Genomic DNA, 19,983 nt, shown 5'->3' with positions numbered 1-19,983 from the left:
GCCCACAATAGCGATAGTGATGATTCTCGTAAGGACGGCAAATGCGGGCACTCAGCGGCACAGCTCCTCAGCTGCAGCGGCCCACAATAGCGATAGCAATGATTCTCGTAGGACGGCAGATGCGGGCACTCAGCAGCACAGCTCCTCAGCTGCAGCGGCCCACAATAGCGATAGCGATGATTCTCGTAGAACGGCCAAGGTGGGCTCTCAGCGGCACAGCTCCTCAGCTGCGGCGGCCCACAATAGCGATCATGATGACTTTGGTGACACGGGCAAATGCGAGCTCTCAGCCACAACAGCTCCTCAGCTGCAGCGGCCCACAATAGCGATCACAATGACTTTGGTAACACAGGCAAATGTGGGCTGTCAGCGGCAACAGCTTCTCAGCTGTGGCGGTCCACAATAGCGATCACAATGACTTTGGTAACACAGGCAAATGCGGGCTCTCAGCGGTAACAGCTCCTCAGCTGCAGCGGCCCACAATAGCAATGCGATGACTTTCAGCCCGCGTTCCCCGCAGTAGAACCAGAGGCTCTGGAATTCTCAACAGAGGCCTCACCTGCGAGGAGAATCCCTCTCAAATAGGAATCCGGACGGCTGATGGGTGAAGTCTAATGTCCCTGAGACTTCAGCAGGAGGCAAGCTCAAATCAGGCCCTTGGGTAGTTGCTTCAGCAAGATGGATAAAAGTTTCAAAGTCCTTTCCCTCTCGTTACACGGACAGAGGTTTGTCTTGACATCCAGAAGTAACACACCGTGTAGGGGTTTTAGCACAGATTTTATACCCCAAAAGTCTTTGTTCTCAAAAAGTCCCAAATCACTGAACCCAGCCAGAACCAGCTTGGTGTCATCCTGGAGCACTTTATTTACGAGGTGACATCCTGCCTTTCAGGGAGAGGGGGTCTGCCATCAGATGCACAGTGGGAGGTGCAGCCATCATTCACTTTGTCAGGCACAGCCCGTCTCAGATCAGAGGGTCACCCCTTCCCATACTCCAACTGCAGATCTCTATATTTAAGCCAGGTCGGTCTCAGCCTGCCCTGACACTCCAAAACCAGACAGCCAATACACATAACAGCAGAGCACATGGGAAGGCTTAGGCAAGAAAATACCTACTTCCCAAAAGTGGTAGTATTAAACACAGAATATAGAAATATTCGGCACTAAAAGATGCACTTTAATATTTGGAGCTGAGGCATACTAAATTTGACTTTACTATCATGTTCCTTGGGTCAATTAGGATTATACCAATTCATACAGTCAATTTACAATAGGGAGCATTCGTGCTGTGTCACTGAATGGCAGTGGCACAGCGCCCGGAGCATCTTACACCGGCAAACACAGAGGAGACAAAAGCGAAAAATGGAAGGGAGACCCACGCCAATGGTGCCAGGTCTAACAATCCTCATCATAATTAATCACAGTGACTGGAGCAGTCCTTCTACTGCCAGCCATAGGGGTTGCTGTGCATTGCCAAAAGCTGTGCCCATCCCTCCCACCTGGCCTAGCAAACTAGCCAATACCACAAACCAAAAGTAATTAGTGGTAAAAAAACACCAGCCTTCAACTCATGCTCCCGAGTAAGATCCTACCGGTGCTTTAGGTGCTGCACTGCATTGATCTGACAAGGGCCCTGATGCTATTGAAGTTTGATTAGTACAACATTGTCCTCATCGGAGCTTCCAATAAAGCAGTCATGAAACTACACAGAACCAAGCAGCACGCATATGTCTCAAATGAAAGAAATTGGAGCGGGAGGAGATCTTAAAGAACTCTTCTTGTGGTGCAAAATATACAATTCACACTTCTGGAAACACTTTAGAACTCAGGAGCACATGTGCTCAAAGTATCTTAAGGAGCTTTTTTACTCTCTACCTGCCAAGAGTCTGCGAAGTCTAACCATTTTCTCCAGGCTGCCATGTTTGCCACAGAGTGACTCAGCTAAGAGAGTGTTCTCTGTCTAGACTCTAGAGCCATCAGCAGCAGAGAGATGTAGAGTGATTGGTCAATGAAGTGGGTTTGCTCAAACCCCTCACGCCGCCTTCCCACAACAATACCGGCCTAGTTGTTGGTGTTCTATTGATTTTAGCTGGGTGATCTGAACATAGTTGAATATTTTTGTACTTTGTGTCTCTTGATTTGAAAGTTTGGTAATGCGCTATAAATAGCCATTAGGTCACTTTCAAGTGCTTTGTATGTAGCCCGGAAGACAACTAAAGTCATAATCAGGAAGGCGTGATAGTTGCTTACCTAGTCTTTTCGTCACAGTTTATATCTATTTCTAATTGAAATCTTAAGTGAAGACCTATGTTTTGTTTTCGCTTTTCTTTTCTAGGAATACGCCAGTGTAGTCCTGGTCGGCCTTGGTAAAAGGTCAGCTGGAGTTAATCATTTGGAACAGTGGAATGAGAGCAAAGAAAACATTCGCTCAGCTGTCTCTGGTAGGTGTATAATTTCGTACAAGTCATAAACTTTAACTAAAGTTTCGGTTGCATTATATTCCAGCGTACATATATTATAACAAGTTGTTTTTCATTTAGCGCTTAATACAGCAGCTTTGTCACACAATAAATAACTGCATTTCAACATTAGACGGATGAAAAGCCAAGGTGGCCCAACAAGGATAAGAACTCAATATACTCCTGGTTATAGAACAAGTCAACCATTGCTTTTAACTCGCTGGGCTATCTTGTGTAATTGATTTAATAAGAGAACGGAGACAGCCATAACAGACTGTAGAAGACCTGTCAATTGGGCAATCAATATGCAACTTTGAAAGGTCAATGTCAGAGCTATTTATGGGGATGATTTACAACCAACCCACAAGAAATGTGCGAAATGAAAACAGAAGCTTGTGATATGGGTAGATTTCTAACGTCAGTTTTTGTGTCAATGGAAAGCATGATTAATCTGTATCTTTCCTTTTTTATCCACAGAGAAACCCCTCTAAATAAACCCCGTCGTCCACAGTTTATGCAATATGAAGTTGTTTTGATGTTGTATACAGCCTCTTACTCTTATGCCAGCCTTTACTGGCTCTAAGATTTATTTAACTCTGGAGCCGACTAGGAGATGGTTGCCAGTGTCACTTGCTCCTATGTTCTGTTGGAATGTAACACCATCTTCTGGTATCTGCTGGTAATTCCGCACCATTAACAGTGCTCTATGAGTAATAACACACTGAAATTAGACCTAAACACAGTTTGTGCTTGCTATTCAGAATTATTTTGGCATTCAACAAACTGGGCATGGCCGACCAAGTCAACTATGTAGCCTCATCCTGCTTCAACACCTTAATGATGCTGAAGAAAATCTTCTAGCGGCTTCTGGACAATACCAGGGAAATGATCACCCAAGCCCTCATTATCAGCAGACTAGACTATAGGAACACCCAATATGCAGGGATAACCAGCCAGCTCACAAGAAGACTGCAGACCATACAAAATGCAGCAGCCAGACTTGTCCTCAAGCCACCACCTCTACCCCACATCACACCACACCTTATGGAACTCCACTGGCTCCTGATACACAAACTCCCACACTCTTCTCACCCACACCAACAAAGCACTCCACTCTAAAACAGGCCTTGGTTACCTGAATAACCGCATTCATTTCCAACAACCTTCTAAACACCTCCGCTGTGCCACACTCACACTAGCACACACCCTAGGAATACACAAAAGCAGAGCTGGGGGTTGCGTCTTCTCATACTTGGCTTTTAAAGCCTCGAATGACCTCTCACAACACTTCAGAACCTCTTTCTCTCTTCTTGACTTCTGCTAGTAGCCGAAGACTTGGTGTTTGAGTAAGCCCTCCAGGGCTAATCTCACACAACGGCTGCAAAGCACCTGGATACCCTCATGGGTGATCAGCATGCTATAAAAACACAGGCAACATAACATAGGCACAGAGTAATGTTAATCCAGCACAAATGCACACTCATGTCCAGTTGCAAAGGCTATTGGTGCGCTGCTGTTTTTGCATTCTATAATACATCATGGGTATAAATCTATAAGAATGTATTTAATTGGAGGTGAAAAAAAACCCACTACTTATGTGTGGTCACAACCTTCACAATGACTTCCCATTGACCTCCTAATGGGAGCACTGTTTCCATCACCAGCCCTAAATTTAGTATTATGAAAAATAGGCAGTTATGGAGGAAAATACCTTCTGAACCAAGTTCTGTTGGCTGACATAAAGGTCAGTAGATCCTGATTCTGTGAATTAAGATGTCAGAATATTTCTTGCAGAGGCCTTTTGAATGCTTATAACCAGGTTAATAAAATTAACCATTATCCATGTTCTGTGTTAGCCCTGGGAGAGTGTGTTTTTGCATATGAGAGAGTGTTTTTAGTTCTCGGCTGTGCAGCACTCTCTCTTCGAGATATACTGTATTTACATTTGTCCTGCCATTTGACTGCTTTGTTCCGCCTTGTAGACTGCACCTGCTACATGGATCCTTTCTCTATTGCCATATGTTTTAGTTTCGGGTACTTTTTTTTCCCTTTCCCCGCTCTCCTCGTGCTTGGCTTTTTGTCCCTGTGCGCGTTCACCTGATTTGCTGTAGTACAATCGGTATTTGTAAGTAAATGGCAATTTTTGTAATTTTGTTCGGTTTTGCCATTGTTTAATTGTATTTGTTTCGATCTGCATGTTTTTTGCGGGAACGGGGAGAGCCGATGCTGTGACTCGAACCTTGTTCCCCAGTCCAAAGTCGACAGCTCTATATGTTACGCCACATCTTCTTACTTGAAAAGCAAACTAGGCAAGATAACCGCAAGCTTGCTTTTAAACTATTAAATGAAAATGCTTTCTAATAATGCCTCAAATGTGTTTTTAAACTCATAGCTCGCAGATCAATGTGAACATTAGCTGTATGGTCGGTGCAATCCTATCTTGTTTTTGTTTTGTCTCGGCTCGTGTTTTATTGACTTTCCCACTAAAACACGCCTATCTGGTTTTTGTCTGCCTCGGCTCGGTACAGCTTCTACTTTAGAACTCTTGTTAGGACTCCTCTTCCCACAATCTAGCCCGCTGCCAGGCTTACGCTTAATCACTGTCACCCTACCAAGGACCGACTCACATAAGCAGGGAATGAAACCACGCAGGCACAACACTGCCTGTCTGGAGGTTCAGATGAGAATAACTAGGTAATGCTAGCCGCGTGTGTGTTTCTGTGTGTGTGTTCGTGTGTAAGATGCACCAAGGTCACCATGTCTTTCACTGTGAAACACAGGCGTTTCATTTAGATGTTCGTGATAGTGCATTGAAGCAATATCTTTAGTAACACACCCATGATCTAATAATTGGTGGTACTCAAGGTTTATTGCATTTTTGTTAGTATTTTTTTCCTGAAGGTACTGTGTTGTACTTTGGTGCATGTTATACAGGTATTTGCGTTTATGAGCCCTAAATCTTTGAATATGGGAGAATCTGATGAACCTGCAGTTAAGATAGTCAAATATTCAGAATGCCTTAGAAACACTAAGGTAGCGCCCTGTTCATTTGGATGATATGGCACAATGTTTTAGTGAACATAATTGATTTTGGCAGTGTTAGGGTGGTCCATAGCAAATTCACTTGTCGCACAGTTATTTTAAACGTATTATTATTTTAATTTTTTAATTTTATTTTCTCTCATTCAACAACATACAATGATATCAGTACCCATCAGGGCATCTAGCATATCCATATAAAAAAAGCTGTTTATCACACAGCTACACCCGTGCAAAAGGGGGCGCACCAAAAATCAAAGTTCCTGTAAGTAAAGTAGGATTAAAGCTGTCTTTATTTTGGCTAAGAAGGCTTCATTGAGTGGTATGAAGATGTTTTGGAAAAGATATATGAACTTTGGGAGCACCAGCATTTTAAGCAGTGCAATAAGTACTGTCATGGATAGCGCAAATATTATTTGTTGCACGTAGTTACTGTTTGAAATGGTATTTCTGGTTGGCTAGGGCATGCGCCTAAGCCAGGCAGAAATCACCATTCTAGTCAGGGCAAGGGAGTTACACGCTGAAGATAACCCCTGCTCAACCCCTTGGCAACTTGGCACGAGCAGTCAGGCTTATCCCAGAGGCAATGTATAGAGCGTTTGCGCAACACACACACAACAGCAACACACTAGGCTCACCACAAAAAGGAACTCCACACAAGGTTATATAAAAAATAGCCTTTGTATTATCATAAACACATTAGAAACATAATCACACATTTACGCTGTGACAACTGGCACTAGGCAATATTCACAGCGGATTATGTACAAGACAGCGCCAATCGGGCCACTGTCAGAACCATCACAAAGCATAAGTAGTAAATGTAAAACAGCCAGTAATTACTGGGGAAATAATGAACTTAGCATCATCACAATAAGCATAAATCACATTAGCATTAGGCATACCCCCATTAGCTCAGGCATAAAATGAAAGCATCATAGCATGACATTAGGCAAAAATCACATGAGCATGAGGCATAAAACATAATCAGTAGTGCCCACAGTAGGTTATCACCATTATGGTACATGTAGTGCCAACCTTGGCACTCAAACAAAACATGCCCCTCTTTGCAGCTGCCCGCAACCGTGGCGGAACTGAGGCAAATAAGGCCCCAATGAGAATAAAACACTGGCACCCATGTGCCTTGGGAGCCCCTACTCTGGGACTCTAAAATTGCCTTGTGTTGCAGCTGTCCGCCACTGCGGTACAGCTGAGGGCAGTAAGCAGAGCACTGGCACTCCCAGGGCTGGGTGAGCCCCCCTCTGGGACTCTACAAACAGAAATCTGCCCAACGTTGCAGCTCCCCGCTTCTGCGGTGCAGCTGTGAAGACTGGCTTCGCTCTGGCACTACTGTGCTCAATGTGAGGCCCCAAACAAAAGGAATTCGGCACACGCACCACGGTGCCTCTGGGGATGCCAACACGGGTCACTTAGAGTCCCCACTCACCGGGGATCTCCTCTGACACCTCCGGTCTCCGTGGCCGGCGCAGTAACACGCGGGACTCTCTCCGCTCACAAGAGCCCCGCCTCGAATCCGGCACAGACGATGCCTACTCCGGCCGCACTCCGCAGCACCCACGAAGGCGGGGTGTGCTCCTGCCAGACTTCAGTTTCCACTTTGCGCACCAGGGCTCCCACCAGCTCACTGGAGCCTCGCTCGGGCCAGCAACACCACTGCCTCACTTCCGGCCACACGCGGCAGGCCCCACCTACAGTCAGGCATCTCTTGCCTGGCTTCCGGGTCGGGCCGGATCCTCGACCGCTGCATCTCCCTTCTTTTGGCGGTGCAACGCGGGGTAGGCACCCGCTTTAAAAGGAGGTTCAAATGCGGGGTGGGCACCTGCTTGTCTTTCAAATGACGCTCGAAGGTGGGGTGGGCACCCACTTTCCTAAGAGGCCAATACGGCGTGGGCACCCGCTCTTTAAACGCAAATGAGCTGTGGGAACCCGCCAGCAATTCACAAATGTGGGGTGGACTCCCATTACGGTAAACAGCGCAGGGGGAATCCCACATGCTGGGATTCCCTCGGGGCATGTCACAGCTCCGCGCTGCCAGGCCACACGGTCCTCTCAGCAGAATAAAAGTAAAGCACTCTTCAGAATTCAAGTAAAGTGCTCACAATGCGCTAGAGTCCAAAATCCAGGGGGCAAAGGCTGGGCCCAGGCAGGCCAGCACACAGGGCCCTCCAGCAGGGAGGCAGTCCCTCATGGCGGTTCCTCCTGGAGCCCAGCAACAGCAACAAGCCCCCAGTCACAAGAACAGCACACCATTCATGGGGTCACAGCCCCGATATTTTTATATTACATCTTTCCTTTCTCTGCCCTGGCCCAGGGCTTGGGGGACCACCCTAAACTGGTTCAGGGGGTAATTGGAGCACTTTGTTTACAAGGCTCCTCTTCCCTTTTGTCAGGTGGGGGCTTGTCATCACACACCACAGGGCGGTTGAGCCAGCATTCACTGGGGCAGGCACAATCCTATTCAGGGTCAGGGGACTACTCCTCCCACTACTCCAAATGCAGATGCTCTATTCAGCCTAGTGCTGACTCACCCTGCCCCTCCTGGAACCTCACCCTGTCACTCCAAAGCCAGACATGCAATCCACATCAGGCAGGCAGACACATAGCACACAGAAATGCCAACTTCTAAAAGTAGCATTTCTAAAATAGTTATAATAAATCTGCGCACACCATTGCGTAGCATTTATTATCACTATTCCAAATATACCAAACTTTACCACGCTGCTCCTCTTATATTAGCAATCACTGAAGCACCTATCATGGAATCCCCAATGCATTCCTATGGGAGGGCAGCCTCACTGTAGTGAGAAACCCACATGGCTGTTGTCACTACTTAAGGTACATGTCCTACCTTTGACCTACAATGCACCCTGCACATAGGGCTAGCTAGGGCCTACCTTAGGGGTGACTGACATGCAGTAAAAGGGGGGTCACAGACATGGCACACACTGTAGGTGCCACGTCACAGCGGCAGTAACAGTGTGCGCACAGGCCCAGCAATGGCAGAGGCCTGAGATAGGTTTGCAAGGCTACTTTGGTGGGTAACGCAATCACTGATGCAAGCCCACCAGTAGCATTTAATTCACCAGCCCTGGGTATACGAGATACCACTTTACAAGGGACTGACAGGAAAATTAAATAGGCCAAACAAGTGTAGACCAATCTTACCATATTTACCACAGAAAGCACACGCACTTTACACTGAACAGCAGTGCTAAAGTGTCCAGAGTCCTAAAACCACCAACACCTTGTCATAAAAAAGACTAGGAGAAAGGCAAAAAGTTTAGGGATTATCCTTCAAGAAGGGCCAAGTCCAACAGTTACCGTCACCAATAAAGTGATTTCCCGAAATTTGCTGTCGCGATCTGTCATCTCCCAACTGTAAAACGGTCCCACCCAGCTCAAAAGTATATGGGAAATAACTTTTTATATTTTTATGTTCGGATAGTTTTCTGTTGATTTCATTGGGTGGTTGGATGACTTGCTTGTCTTTTGGTTTGTTGCAATTGCTGGCATTCGGTTTTGTTTGTGGCAGTTTGTTGTAGAAAGCCTGATATTGTGCTGTGCCTTTAATAAGAAGTTTGTGTTCTAATTTTTAAGGTTGATAATTTGTGCCAGATTCATCCTGATTTTGAAATTTAACTCATGTGGCATCATTTTATTTTTGTACATCTAGTCTTGGCCCCTTGATAGACCTCTGTAAAAAAGAATTGTTATACAAAGATTTTCATTTTTGATTTGTGTTTTTGTATCATTAGAGAAGTAATTTAGCTTGGGTAGACATTGCTAATCCAGGCCGGATTTTTCTGGATGCCATTTTTGAAAATGGCAGATTGTTAGACCTGACATCCTTGGCGTGGGTTTTTCCCCTATCTTTTGCCTCTGCTACCTGGATTTTTGATGCTGTGATGGATTTCGTTTTTGCTGGTTTAGATGCTTTGGACACTCTGCCACTGCTAACCAGTGCCAGAGTGTAAGTGCTCCCTGTGTAAAATATCATATTGATTGGATATACCTGATTGGCATATCTGTATCACCCTGAAGTCCCTAGTAAAGTGCACTGTGTGTGCCGGGGCTGGTGATGACAGATGCTACTAGTGGGTCTGCAGCGCTGATTGCGCCACCCACCTGTGTAGCCCTAAAATGGTGTCTCAGGCCTGCCACCGCAGGCCTGCCTGCAGTCCCCGGACTGCCATGTCCTCCTGGCCAGTGACCACACTGACCGGGCCTAACCCTTCCCTTTTTATACACGTCAGTCATCCCTATGGAAGGCCCAAGGTACCCCCCTGGGCAGGGTGCAGTGTATGTAAAAGGTAGAGCATGTACTAGTGCAGGTAACATGTTCTGGTAGTGAACAACGGCCATTTTGTGTGTTCACTGCTGCAAGGTTATCTTGCTCCATAGGCTAACATGGGGGAGGCAGGTGCCAATGGCTATCGGCCTATCTTCTCATAGGAACAAGATAAGACATGAGTATTTGATATCCCTGAGCTCAGCATTTAATAACACATCTTTTAGGAGAGGTTGTTTCTAAATCCTGAGTTGGAGGACAGTACTTTTTAGAGAGTGGCTGTTCTCTTGTCTGACCCTTCTGTGTGCCTGGGCGCGCTTGTGGATTGACTGACTGGCTTGAGAGTGACAGGGGCTGGGGATCCCCCGGGAGGTTGGCTGAGTACCTGCATTTGCAAGTAGAGTGGAGGGAGGAGGTAGCACCTAGGAGTGAATAGGGATGTGCCTGCCTGCCACAATACTGGCTCCACCTCCCGCTGGGCGGCTGACGACTCTGCCCCTCACTCTGAAAGAAAAGGAGAAGCCAGGAAAAACAAAGTGCTCCAGCGACACCCAGAACTGGATCAGACCGGGCTCAGGGCCCACTTGCACAAAGACTTTTAGGGGTATAAGTACAAGACCCCTGACAACAGATTTTCAGATTCTACCATCAAAAGGAACCTCTGCTGAAAGACGGACCGCTGAAGAACTAAAGGAAGATTGCCTTGCTGTGTGCTCTAAGGGCTGACCTGTTCTGCTGTACAACTGAAGCTGAGGAGGAGAAGGGGTCTTGCTGTGTGCTGACTCTACCCACTTGACCAAACAAGACTTTGCTGTGTGCTGTGTCTTAAACCGAATCTCCAAGGGCCTGAGAAGAGCTGGCCTCCTGTTTTGCAACCCAGGGATAGAAAGGTTGCCCAGAACCCAAGACTCTGCTGTGTCCCCCCTGCGCTGCTGTGTGCCGCAGGGACCGTGGACTGTTCTACCAAGCTTCTCAACATCTGCCTGTGAAGTGGGCTGGCTGCTCTCTGTCTTGCTGGAGAGTGCCGCGCTGATCAGGGCCTGACACCGGTTGCCGCATCAAGAAGACCGACGTGCTCATCGGCACGTGCCTTGCTGCGACCCGGAGGCCCGAAGCAGATCGAGAGTCGTACTTCCCGGCTCTACGAAGCCGCGCTGTGAGTGGCTGACTCCGGTGACGTCGACATCGTCACTGGGGGCTCGTCGAGGGAGTTGTGGAAACCTTGCACCGAACAGCCAGAGGAGCGCTTTTACAACGAGTGCAGCGACACCGCCGGAGCAACGTAGCTGCCTAAACATCAAGAGCCTACGAACTGATTCATTCTCAGTGAGTATCGAATCACGCAAGAGACTAGAGACTATCGTCTTACGATCCCGACCAACCAAGAAAGCGACTATTGAGGAAATCTGTGATGCTTGATTTTAACTGCGGAAACTAGATAAAGATATATTATTTTTGATATAACTCACCTGTGTGGTCTAAGTTTGTGGTGTACGGAGGGTGGATCATTGTGGTGTCTACGTGCAAATACCTTACACATTGCCTTGGGGATAAGCCTGTCTGCTCGAGCCAAGCTACCTAGAGGGTGAGCAGGGGTTATCTACCGTGTGTGTCCCTGTACCCTGACTAGAAGCAAGGGTCCCTATTTGGTCTAAGGTGTATACCTCTGCCAACTAGAGACCCCCAGATCTAACACAGATGTGTTGCAGTGATGATGTAATATTTCAGGAACCATAAGACCTAAATACTTCATTTTGGTGTCAGAACATAGATTTTGGGGGTCAAGAAGTCTTATAGAGAAAGAACATTTTCTAAAATGGTTGGTCTATAATGGTGTGTTTTAGCCATCATATTGGTAATTTATTTTAGTATTGTTTTTGTTTAAGGTTTTCTATTGATTCAAATTTGTAAACATGAGCAAAGCAGTTGGTAGCAGAGAATCTTTACCTCCTGACAGAAAGTTGCTAACTACAAAATCCGAGGACTCCTTCAACAAAGAAAAATGTGGCATATGCCAAACTAATCAGAAAGAAAAGCTAACATCAACAACGGCTGGACACAAGAGAGTTCTAGATGCTTCAGAAATACGGCAAGACGATGCTCACAAAAGATTGAAACTGATGGTTGAAGAGGATCAAGTAATTTATTATTGTACCAACAATTGCTACAAGTTGTATACAATGGAAAAAAGCCTGGAAACAATTCGTCAAAAAATACTGAAACCAGTGCATGTGAGCAAGAATGTGAGTCTTCTGAAAAAGCGAAGACCACCAAATCCAATGCCCCCCCACTTAGAAGATCGACGGTTACCCCCTTGCCCACCTTCAACAACTAATTAGAAAGCAGAGGATCTTCAATGTGTTATGTGTGGTTTAGCCAGAACAAGGGTCAAAGGGATTGACGAAAGAGCAAAGTACACAGTATGTGAGTCTTAAAGGGCAAACATGTTTTTATCTGCAGCTAGTTTCTTTCAATATTACGTTTTTTTAGTCAAGTAGCTAATCTAAAGCGCGAGGTGAATGTATTTGCAGTGGATTTGTATGCCTACGCGAACAGCTTGCGTGCATACATTCGAAAATAGAAATGTACAATGAGCTCCCAGCAGCACTGTAACTGCCAGCTTTCAGTTAAGTTTGCACTCTTTGAAAAAGCAAATGAAGTTTTAAATCCACTCTTAAGTGCTTGCTATGGGTTAAAACTCAGCGAGATCAGAGAAATAATGGCCAACATTGATGAAATTGAATGAATCCATAATATTGAAATTAAGATTTTCTGACGCGAATGTACAAAGACAAAATTTGTTTCTGTCAGTATAACAAAAAGAATGAGTCACTTATGGTGTTATCAGCTGATTTGACTCCTGATGTTTTGCTGCCAAAATAAAATCACAGGATGTAGTAAAATCAGCAGGAACCATTTTAAGAAACGCCCTGAAAGATTTAGATTTTGGAATTAATTACAAATTTTGGGAATCCCTAGAGCTCCGCAAATCATGTGAGTCAATAAGAATGCCTGATGTTGTCTCAACATTTTTTACATCATTGTTTAATATCAGCAAAGCAAAACTGTTACAAACTAAAGTTCTTGAGTTTGGAACAGAAGCCGACAACATTGATGATGGCTTTCAAGATACAAATGAAGAAGGAGAAGATAAACCCATGAACCAAAAGGCTAATGCTGTGCAAATTACATCTCAGCAAAAAGAAAACTCTGCTACACATGATAACTGTGGCTCCAGATATGAAACTGGAACAGACGATCCAGAGATCACAGAAAACCTCCAAGGGAATTGTTGGTCAGACATGTAAAAGTGAATATGTTGCTCGGTGGCCTCTAGTTTACCATAGAGTCCTTTTGATTTGCAATGTTGTCAGACGTAATCACTAAATCTAAACTTCCATGATTTAATTGCTTTAGTAAGAGTTTCATCCAATCAGCCACTACAAAGCAGGTTACAAAAAAGCAACTTTCGCAAGCACATAGAGAGATGGATGTAGCAAAAGAAACGGTGAATTAATTAAGGACATTCTGTTGCATGATCTTCTAACAAACACATTATTTAATGGAGATGCTGCAACCAAACTGTGAAACACAAACTTGTACGAGAGCTCGAAAAAACTCTTTCACCTGTAGAATTTAAATTCAAAAAGGTGTCCTCATTGAAAACTGCTGTTGTTGTGCACTATATGTCACAATTGCGAATGGTCCAGATTTCATCCATGTAAAACTTCGGAAAGGTCGTTGAGCCTGTTCTACAGTTATCACTGTCAGTGTGCACCTTGCAAGAACTGCACATTGTCTATGAAAATTATCTTGAACTATCTCTCAAAGAATGTGAGAGAATCAGATGAATGTCTACAAGTGAAATAATTGACCTTGCCTGCATCAAAAATTCAACACCTAAACCTGTGCAACTTGATAAATTCTGGTCATCAACATCAAACAAGATGAACGTGGAGTGTTAACCTGCCAAAACATTGCTGATGCTTCAGTGATCACTGACGTCACAATTATTGCAAGTGGAATGATTGCCAATGAGGAGTTGGTGCCTGCAAATTTATATTCAAAAGGTATGGGCCATATTGTTCAAGAACATTGCAGCAAATTGGAGGAAGCAGACCTTCATGTTGTGTGGGCTGTTTGAAATGGTTCCAATCGAGTCATTGTACTGTCAAATACACAGATGTTAATATTGTGCTACTTAGATTTGGTGCAATGTTCATAAGTCCAGGATTGTCAGTTATTGATACATTATGGAACAGACGAGAAAACGCACTTAATCCTACTTCATATTCTATACAAGAAACTTAAACCAGGGATGGCCAATGTTCTTATCAGGGCACATATTCTTACGGGTGATGACACTATAAGCAAAATTGGAACAAAGTTTAGAGCTTTAACTGCTGAACCTGTGAAGTTTCTAAAAGGATTTGCTGGGACGGAAGAAGAATGTGACTTTAACGACATAGACAAATACCTTGTGTGTGTGGGGAAAACAATTTCTTACTGTCACAAATTTGACAATCTTCAGTACAGTGAGTTCAAGAGATCAGTCATGCAAAGTGACCTTCCACTGACATCATATACTGTGCATCGACACATTAGAGCGTTCTACTTGATCAGAAGATGTGTAAATGTTTTGGATCATGCATAGGTGGAGAAAGATCTGTGTGAATTTGGTTGTGAAGGTATTGCTGGGATGATAAAACCTACGAAATCTCTAAAGCCTCTACCCGCAGTACTTACACGTACATGTATGTGCAAAACCTGTGCTACAAAAAGTTGTCCTTCACTATGCTCTTATCAAATGTTCAGAGTTCTGCAAATGTGCCGCTAATGATTGCTGAAACAAATAAAGTGAACTATGAAAATGTATCTAAAACAGGATTGATAAGCATTATTTTCATATTCAGATCATAAACATTGGTTGGTGTGTACATAAAAGGATTAAAAAACTTTATATTTGTTCAATTTCTATATATGTCTCTTCTTCCTTTATTATTGTCGCCATTTGGAAAATGAAAGAGTTGCTCTGAGGACTTATTTTCTGTTTCTATAAGACAACTTGACCCCCAAAGCCTATGCTTTGACACCAAAATGAAGTATTAAGCTCTAATGGTTCCTGAAATATTACATCATCACTGCAACACATCCGCCATGTTTAGGTATCCCCTACATAGCGCGTGTGCCGTGCTTGTGAAATCTCTTGTATTTAATATATCTTACAATGGGCTCTTATCAGTTCCCATTACCTAATTACGGTGTTCATTCACTTTTGTGTGGAACTTTTTAAGCCCCATTCACTGTTAAGATAAGATCTCTTCCCACTGAAAAGGCAGACCACTTCTTGCAGGATTTTGGAATGCTTGCTTTTTATTACTTACTTGTGTAAAGCAGGTGCTTTAGTCTTAGAACATTTGTGGCATTTCCTATTCATGCCTCAGTACCTTTCTTTGCACTTTGTAAGCATTATTAGGTTGATTTATTTCAACTCAAACTATTTGTCCATTATGATCAAATTCTAAATGTTAAACATTGTACGTTAAAAATAAAGTTAATATACAAGAGCTATGCTATATTTTACTACTAAACAGGCCACCACAAGTGCAGTTGCCCTGCAGACATCCGGTCATGATTTGAATGGTGCAGTTGTCGCAGTGGCACCTGCCCCAAATGTTGCCAGAAACTTCTCTAAACAGATAATATTGTTATATTTAACTATTAAACAGGCAGTCACAATTGCAGTTAGCTTGCAGTTAAAATGAAGTGGATTTGAATGGTGCAGCAGGTGCAGTGGCACTGGGGCCAAGAGATCCAGGGACCACTAACCACCTAAAATTGATATATTTTGCTACTAAACAGGCAGTCACAAATGCAGTTACCTTGCAGGCAACAGGTTCATGATTTGAATGTGTAACGCCCTGAACGTCTCAGGATCGTTTAACAGACACGACAATGAGGACGCAACCACTAGTGAAGGGTTAGTTGTTTTAATGAAGGCAAATATAATACAAAGAATAAACAAAAGTTATAGTCACTGGAATCCTCCAGGCTAAGTACGTTACCAGCCCACAGCACGGATGGTCCTAACCGTCCTCTGCATATACGCCGGTCCCGGCGTATGCCAACAGAGGGCAGAAATGAAATGGCCGACAATGCCAATCGGTAGGCTGTGAGGGGCACGAAGAGTGTTGGGGAGAATCGAGGAGTCAGGGAAACACCCAGCCGGGGTCTCTACCTGAAGGGAGCAGCCGCTCAACCTCTTCCTCAGACTGCACCGGGACGCGGAGTCACCTCCTGGTGATGCGTCACCGATACCCCAATCACAAGCAAGAAGACTGAACCGAGAGCAGCCGCTCGATCGATCCTGTGGACTTCCGAGTCTGTAACGCGGCAAACACCTCCTGGTGTGCGTTACAGCTGGCAGTCCCTGTGTCTCTGGTCGGGCTGGGAGTTACGACTCCAACCAGCAAAAGCGCCACTGCGCTTGGACTCAGCCGAGTCAAAAAGCGAAGCTCAATGGTTGACCGGTAGAGCTTCCGGGTCCTTCACAGGTGACGATGGGGCAAGACACGGCCCAGGGAGTAACGACTCGACCTACCTCCGTTCTTGCCTTACTGGAGCACCACTCCGGAACACTGCTCTTCACGAAGCAGGTACGTCGGTGTGAACACAATATCCGACAGCGTTGTACCTCCCGGTTCCTCCCCTTATAGGGAGTGTTTTCCTTGAGTTATGTAACAGCTCTCCTGTTTACATAAGGGCGTGTTTCCTTGAGTTATGTAACAGCTCTCCTGTTTACATAAGGGCGTGTTTCCCTTGAGTTATGTAACAGCTCTCCTGTTTACATAAGGGCGTGTTTTCCTTGAGTTATGTAACAGCTCTCCTGTTTACATAAGGGCGTGTTTCCCTTGAGTTATGTAACAGCTCTCCTGTTTACATAACCTCTCAACCGCTAAGCATCCTGGGAGATGTAGTCCGTTTTCGCCGGTTACCGTTTTCCTCCCCTCGTATGACAGGAATTCTTGACAGAATGGTTCAGCAGGTGAAGTGGCACCAGGCCAAAAAGTTATCAGACATTCTCTAAGCACCTAATATTGCTATATTTTACTACTAAACTAAAAGTGCATTTATCTAGCAAGTGCTAGGGTTATGATTTCAGTAGAGCAGCAGGTGCAGTGGCACAGGGGCCAAAAGCTCCAGGCACCCCACTAAACACCGATTATTGCTATATTTTACAACAAAACAGGCAGCCACAAGTGCAGTTATCTTTCAGGCACTAGGGTCACGATTTCCATGGTGCAACAGGTGTAGTGACACCGGGCCAAAAACGTGTCAGAACTGCTCTAAACACTTAATATTGCTATATTTTACTACTAAAGAGGCAGTCACAGTTACCTTGCAGTTGACAGGGGCTTGATTTAAATGGTGCAGCTGCTGCAGTGGCACCAGGGCCAAATGTTGTCATAACTCCACCAAACACAAAATATTGCTATATTTTACTACTAAACAGGCAGTCACAATTGCAGTTACCTTGTAGTTAAAAGGGACTAGATTTGAATGGTGCAGCAGGTGCAGTGGCACTGGGGCCAAAAGCTCTAGGAACTCCACACAGATTATTGCAAAATGTTACTACTAAACAAGACAGTCACGAGTGCATTTATCTATCAGGCAATATGGCCATGATTTGAATAGTGAAGCGGGTGTAGTTGCACTAGGACCAAAAGCTCTAGGTACCCCACTAAACACCTAATATTGCTCTTTTTTACTACTAAACAAGACAGTCACAAGTACATTTATCTAGCAGGCAATATGATCATGATTTGAATGGTGAAGCGGGTCAAGGTCACCATTATAAAATACACCTTGCATGGTTGGTAGCCTGGAGGCAATTTTAAAATCACCCTTGTTTTCATTTGGGATCCACAAACAAAACCCGCTCCGCTGTAATCAGGTGTTGTACCACACCCGAATGCACTAGGTGTCTCGGGTGGGAACCTTTGATGAAACATGCCACTAAGCAGTGTTAGTGGGTGAGGCTTCTTTTAAAACACAGAAAGGTTTTTCCTACTCCAATAAGTGAAGGACATCTCATGAGGTAATATATTGTGGGGGCAAGCTAGTTTTTTCATTGTTTGTTGCATTAGAAAAGGGAAGGTGAGCGAGCTCTCTTCTCTAATTTTTGTTGTTTCTCGCTCTATACACTGTGTGGGTCCCATGTGCGTCTCGAGCACCTAGCTGTACGATTTGTTCCACGCATTATTTATATGGTCCTATGATTTTTAAATTATGATACAATATAAAATATACCTGGTTTATCGTTTATGATAAGCCAATTTTCTGTTCAAACTCCTTGTGAGGAATTAATTGTACTTTAGAATTATCCTGTTACAATTACAGGAACCAATTTCCCTTCACATATGATGAGACTCTGAAATATGTCAGTCTGATATCATGCAAATGTGGAATAATTGATACAGGTCCAATGTAAGTATTGCAAGCAGTTCCATGAAAAACCTCATCTGACAGATTGTAATGTCAGATGGGACATCTATTAAAGGCGGAGGACAGTGGACTGGCACAGGAGCCATGTAGAATGTAAAACCTATCACTGCAATCATAGTAGTCATCGTCAACTTTGCTTTTGTTGTCACCTGGGACGCAGCCTTAGTAAACCTTCCACAACTGTATGCGTTTTATGAAGTTTTTACGTTGTAGTAATGAACTGTCTGACTTCCATTAGCTGTGCTTGGATCTTGGAAACATACATTAAGAGCAAAGTGGAAGAACTGCTTACCACATAAAAAGAATAGAGAACCTAAATGTTTCATGGACACAGAGATGTTCTCTGCTGGTGTTGTTTGAGGTAGTTTGTGCTGTCTAAGAACTCTAAGCAGCCATCATGTTTGGGTTTTGCTCCTGTCCATTGCTAGTGACCATTCTCCGACAGCTAGCTGTGATGTCCTTCCTTGTTCCATCTAATGGGAGAAGGGGTTCTTCTAATCTGTCATACTAGGCCTAGCAACCACTACTACAGATCTTGGTGTTACCTTTGGGTTTCACAGTATTTATTTTGTCCCTTTCTTAGCTCAGTGGTTTAAATTCTCATGCTCCTATTAAAATCAATACAACTTCATCTTTACTTTTACCACATGTTGGCTTATAGGCAATGAATTCTTTTTCTTACTTCCCTCCACGGTGTCGCTCCAAGATCTAGCTCTTCCAGTACTACAACTTTTCTGTATTGTATTTATTTATAATCAAATCATTTGCTGATAGAACTATTTCATATAACTTTGTAAGCTGGTTATGAGTGAAATCCTTTTGGAATACCAAACAATAATTCATAAAGCCTGCCATATTTTTCACTGAATGTGATTCAAGAACATTTTCAGAAAATATGTTTTGAAGTACTTTATATGGATAAATATAATGTGGCTTTTGCTTCATTTTTCCCTAGTATTTCAATCTAAGATTGGTACAGTTTGGGTTTTAGAGGGTATCTAAACTGAAACCGAGGTCCCAGTAGCCTCCTGATTCACTCCCATCAATCCCAGATTCATAAAACCCACGTTTGACTACACTGTTAGATATGCACACCATTTGTTCTCGTAGTACAATTACTCCTTGTATAGAATCTGTGCGTATATGATTCAGATGTACCTTGATCTGCAGAGCACAGGCTGAACACACCTCCGCCCCGCCTTCTGAATAACGTTGGCAGACAGAGCCCTGTGATGTGATTAAACTAACAGCCACAAAGGCTTAAAACATATTAGAACATTGGAATGTTGGAAGCTCCATTGAAAACAATGGAGTGCTCCGGGCTTATAATGGCTGGTATAAGCCTGGAGCGCCAACATTCCAATGCTTCTTTGTTCACAGCTCTGGCTGTGAACAAAGGCTTCAGGGAGCCTGAGGGGATTTCAATCCCCTCGCGCTCCCTGAAGGCTTCGTTTTATTTGTTAGAACATTCTGCCCTCTAGTGGCAGAATGTTTTAATAGCCTTATAGCCCTTCGTAGCTGGGCTATACTGGCTTTTAAAGTCCCTCTGCTTTGTTAAAGTCCCTCGCCTTCGGCTCGGGCCTTTAACGCTGCAGCGGGCCTTTAATAGCCGATATAGCCCGCTACGGCGGGCTATAAGGCTATAATACCTCTGCATCAGTAATAATGGCAG

At 44.2% G+C, this 19,983-nt stretch overlaps 1 protein-coding gene across 1 annotated transcript in view; it reads left to right on the top strand.

Moving 5' to 3' along the window:
• Positions 1–19,983, top strand: part of LAP3 (leucine aminopeptidase 3) — a 353,892-nt gene that overhangs the window by 147,479 nt on the left and 186,430 nt on the right. The window contains exon 4 of the mRNA XM_085642373.1: positions 2,335–2,440. Within this exon, the coding sequence (XP_085498499.1) occupies positions 2,335–2,440 (106 nt within the window). The remainder of the gene's footprint in view (positions 1–2,334; positions 2,441–19,983) is intronic.

This window comes from Triturus cristatus, chromosome 2_2 (genome assembly GCF_964204655.1).
Source record: "Triturus cristatus chromosome 2_2, aTriCri1.1, whole genome shotgun sequence".
Taxonomy (NCBI): Eukaryota; Metazoa; Chordata; class Amphibia; order Caudata; family Salamandridae; genus Triturus; species Triturus cristatus.
This window is presented reverse-complemented; position numbering and strand designations above follow the sequence as displayed.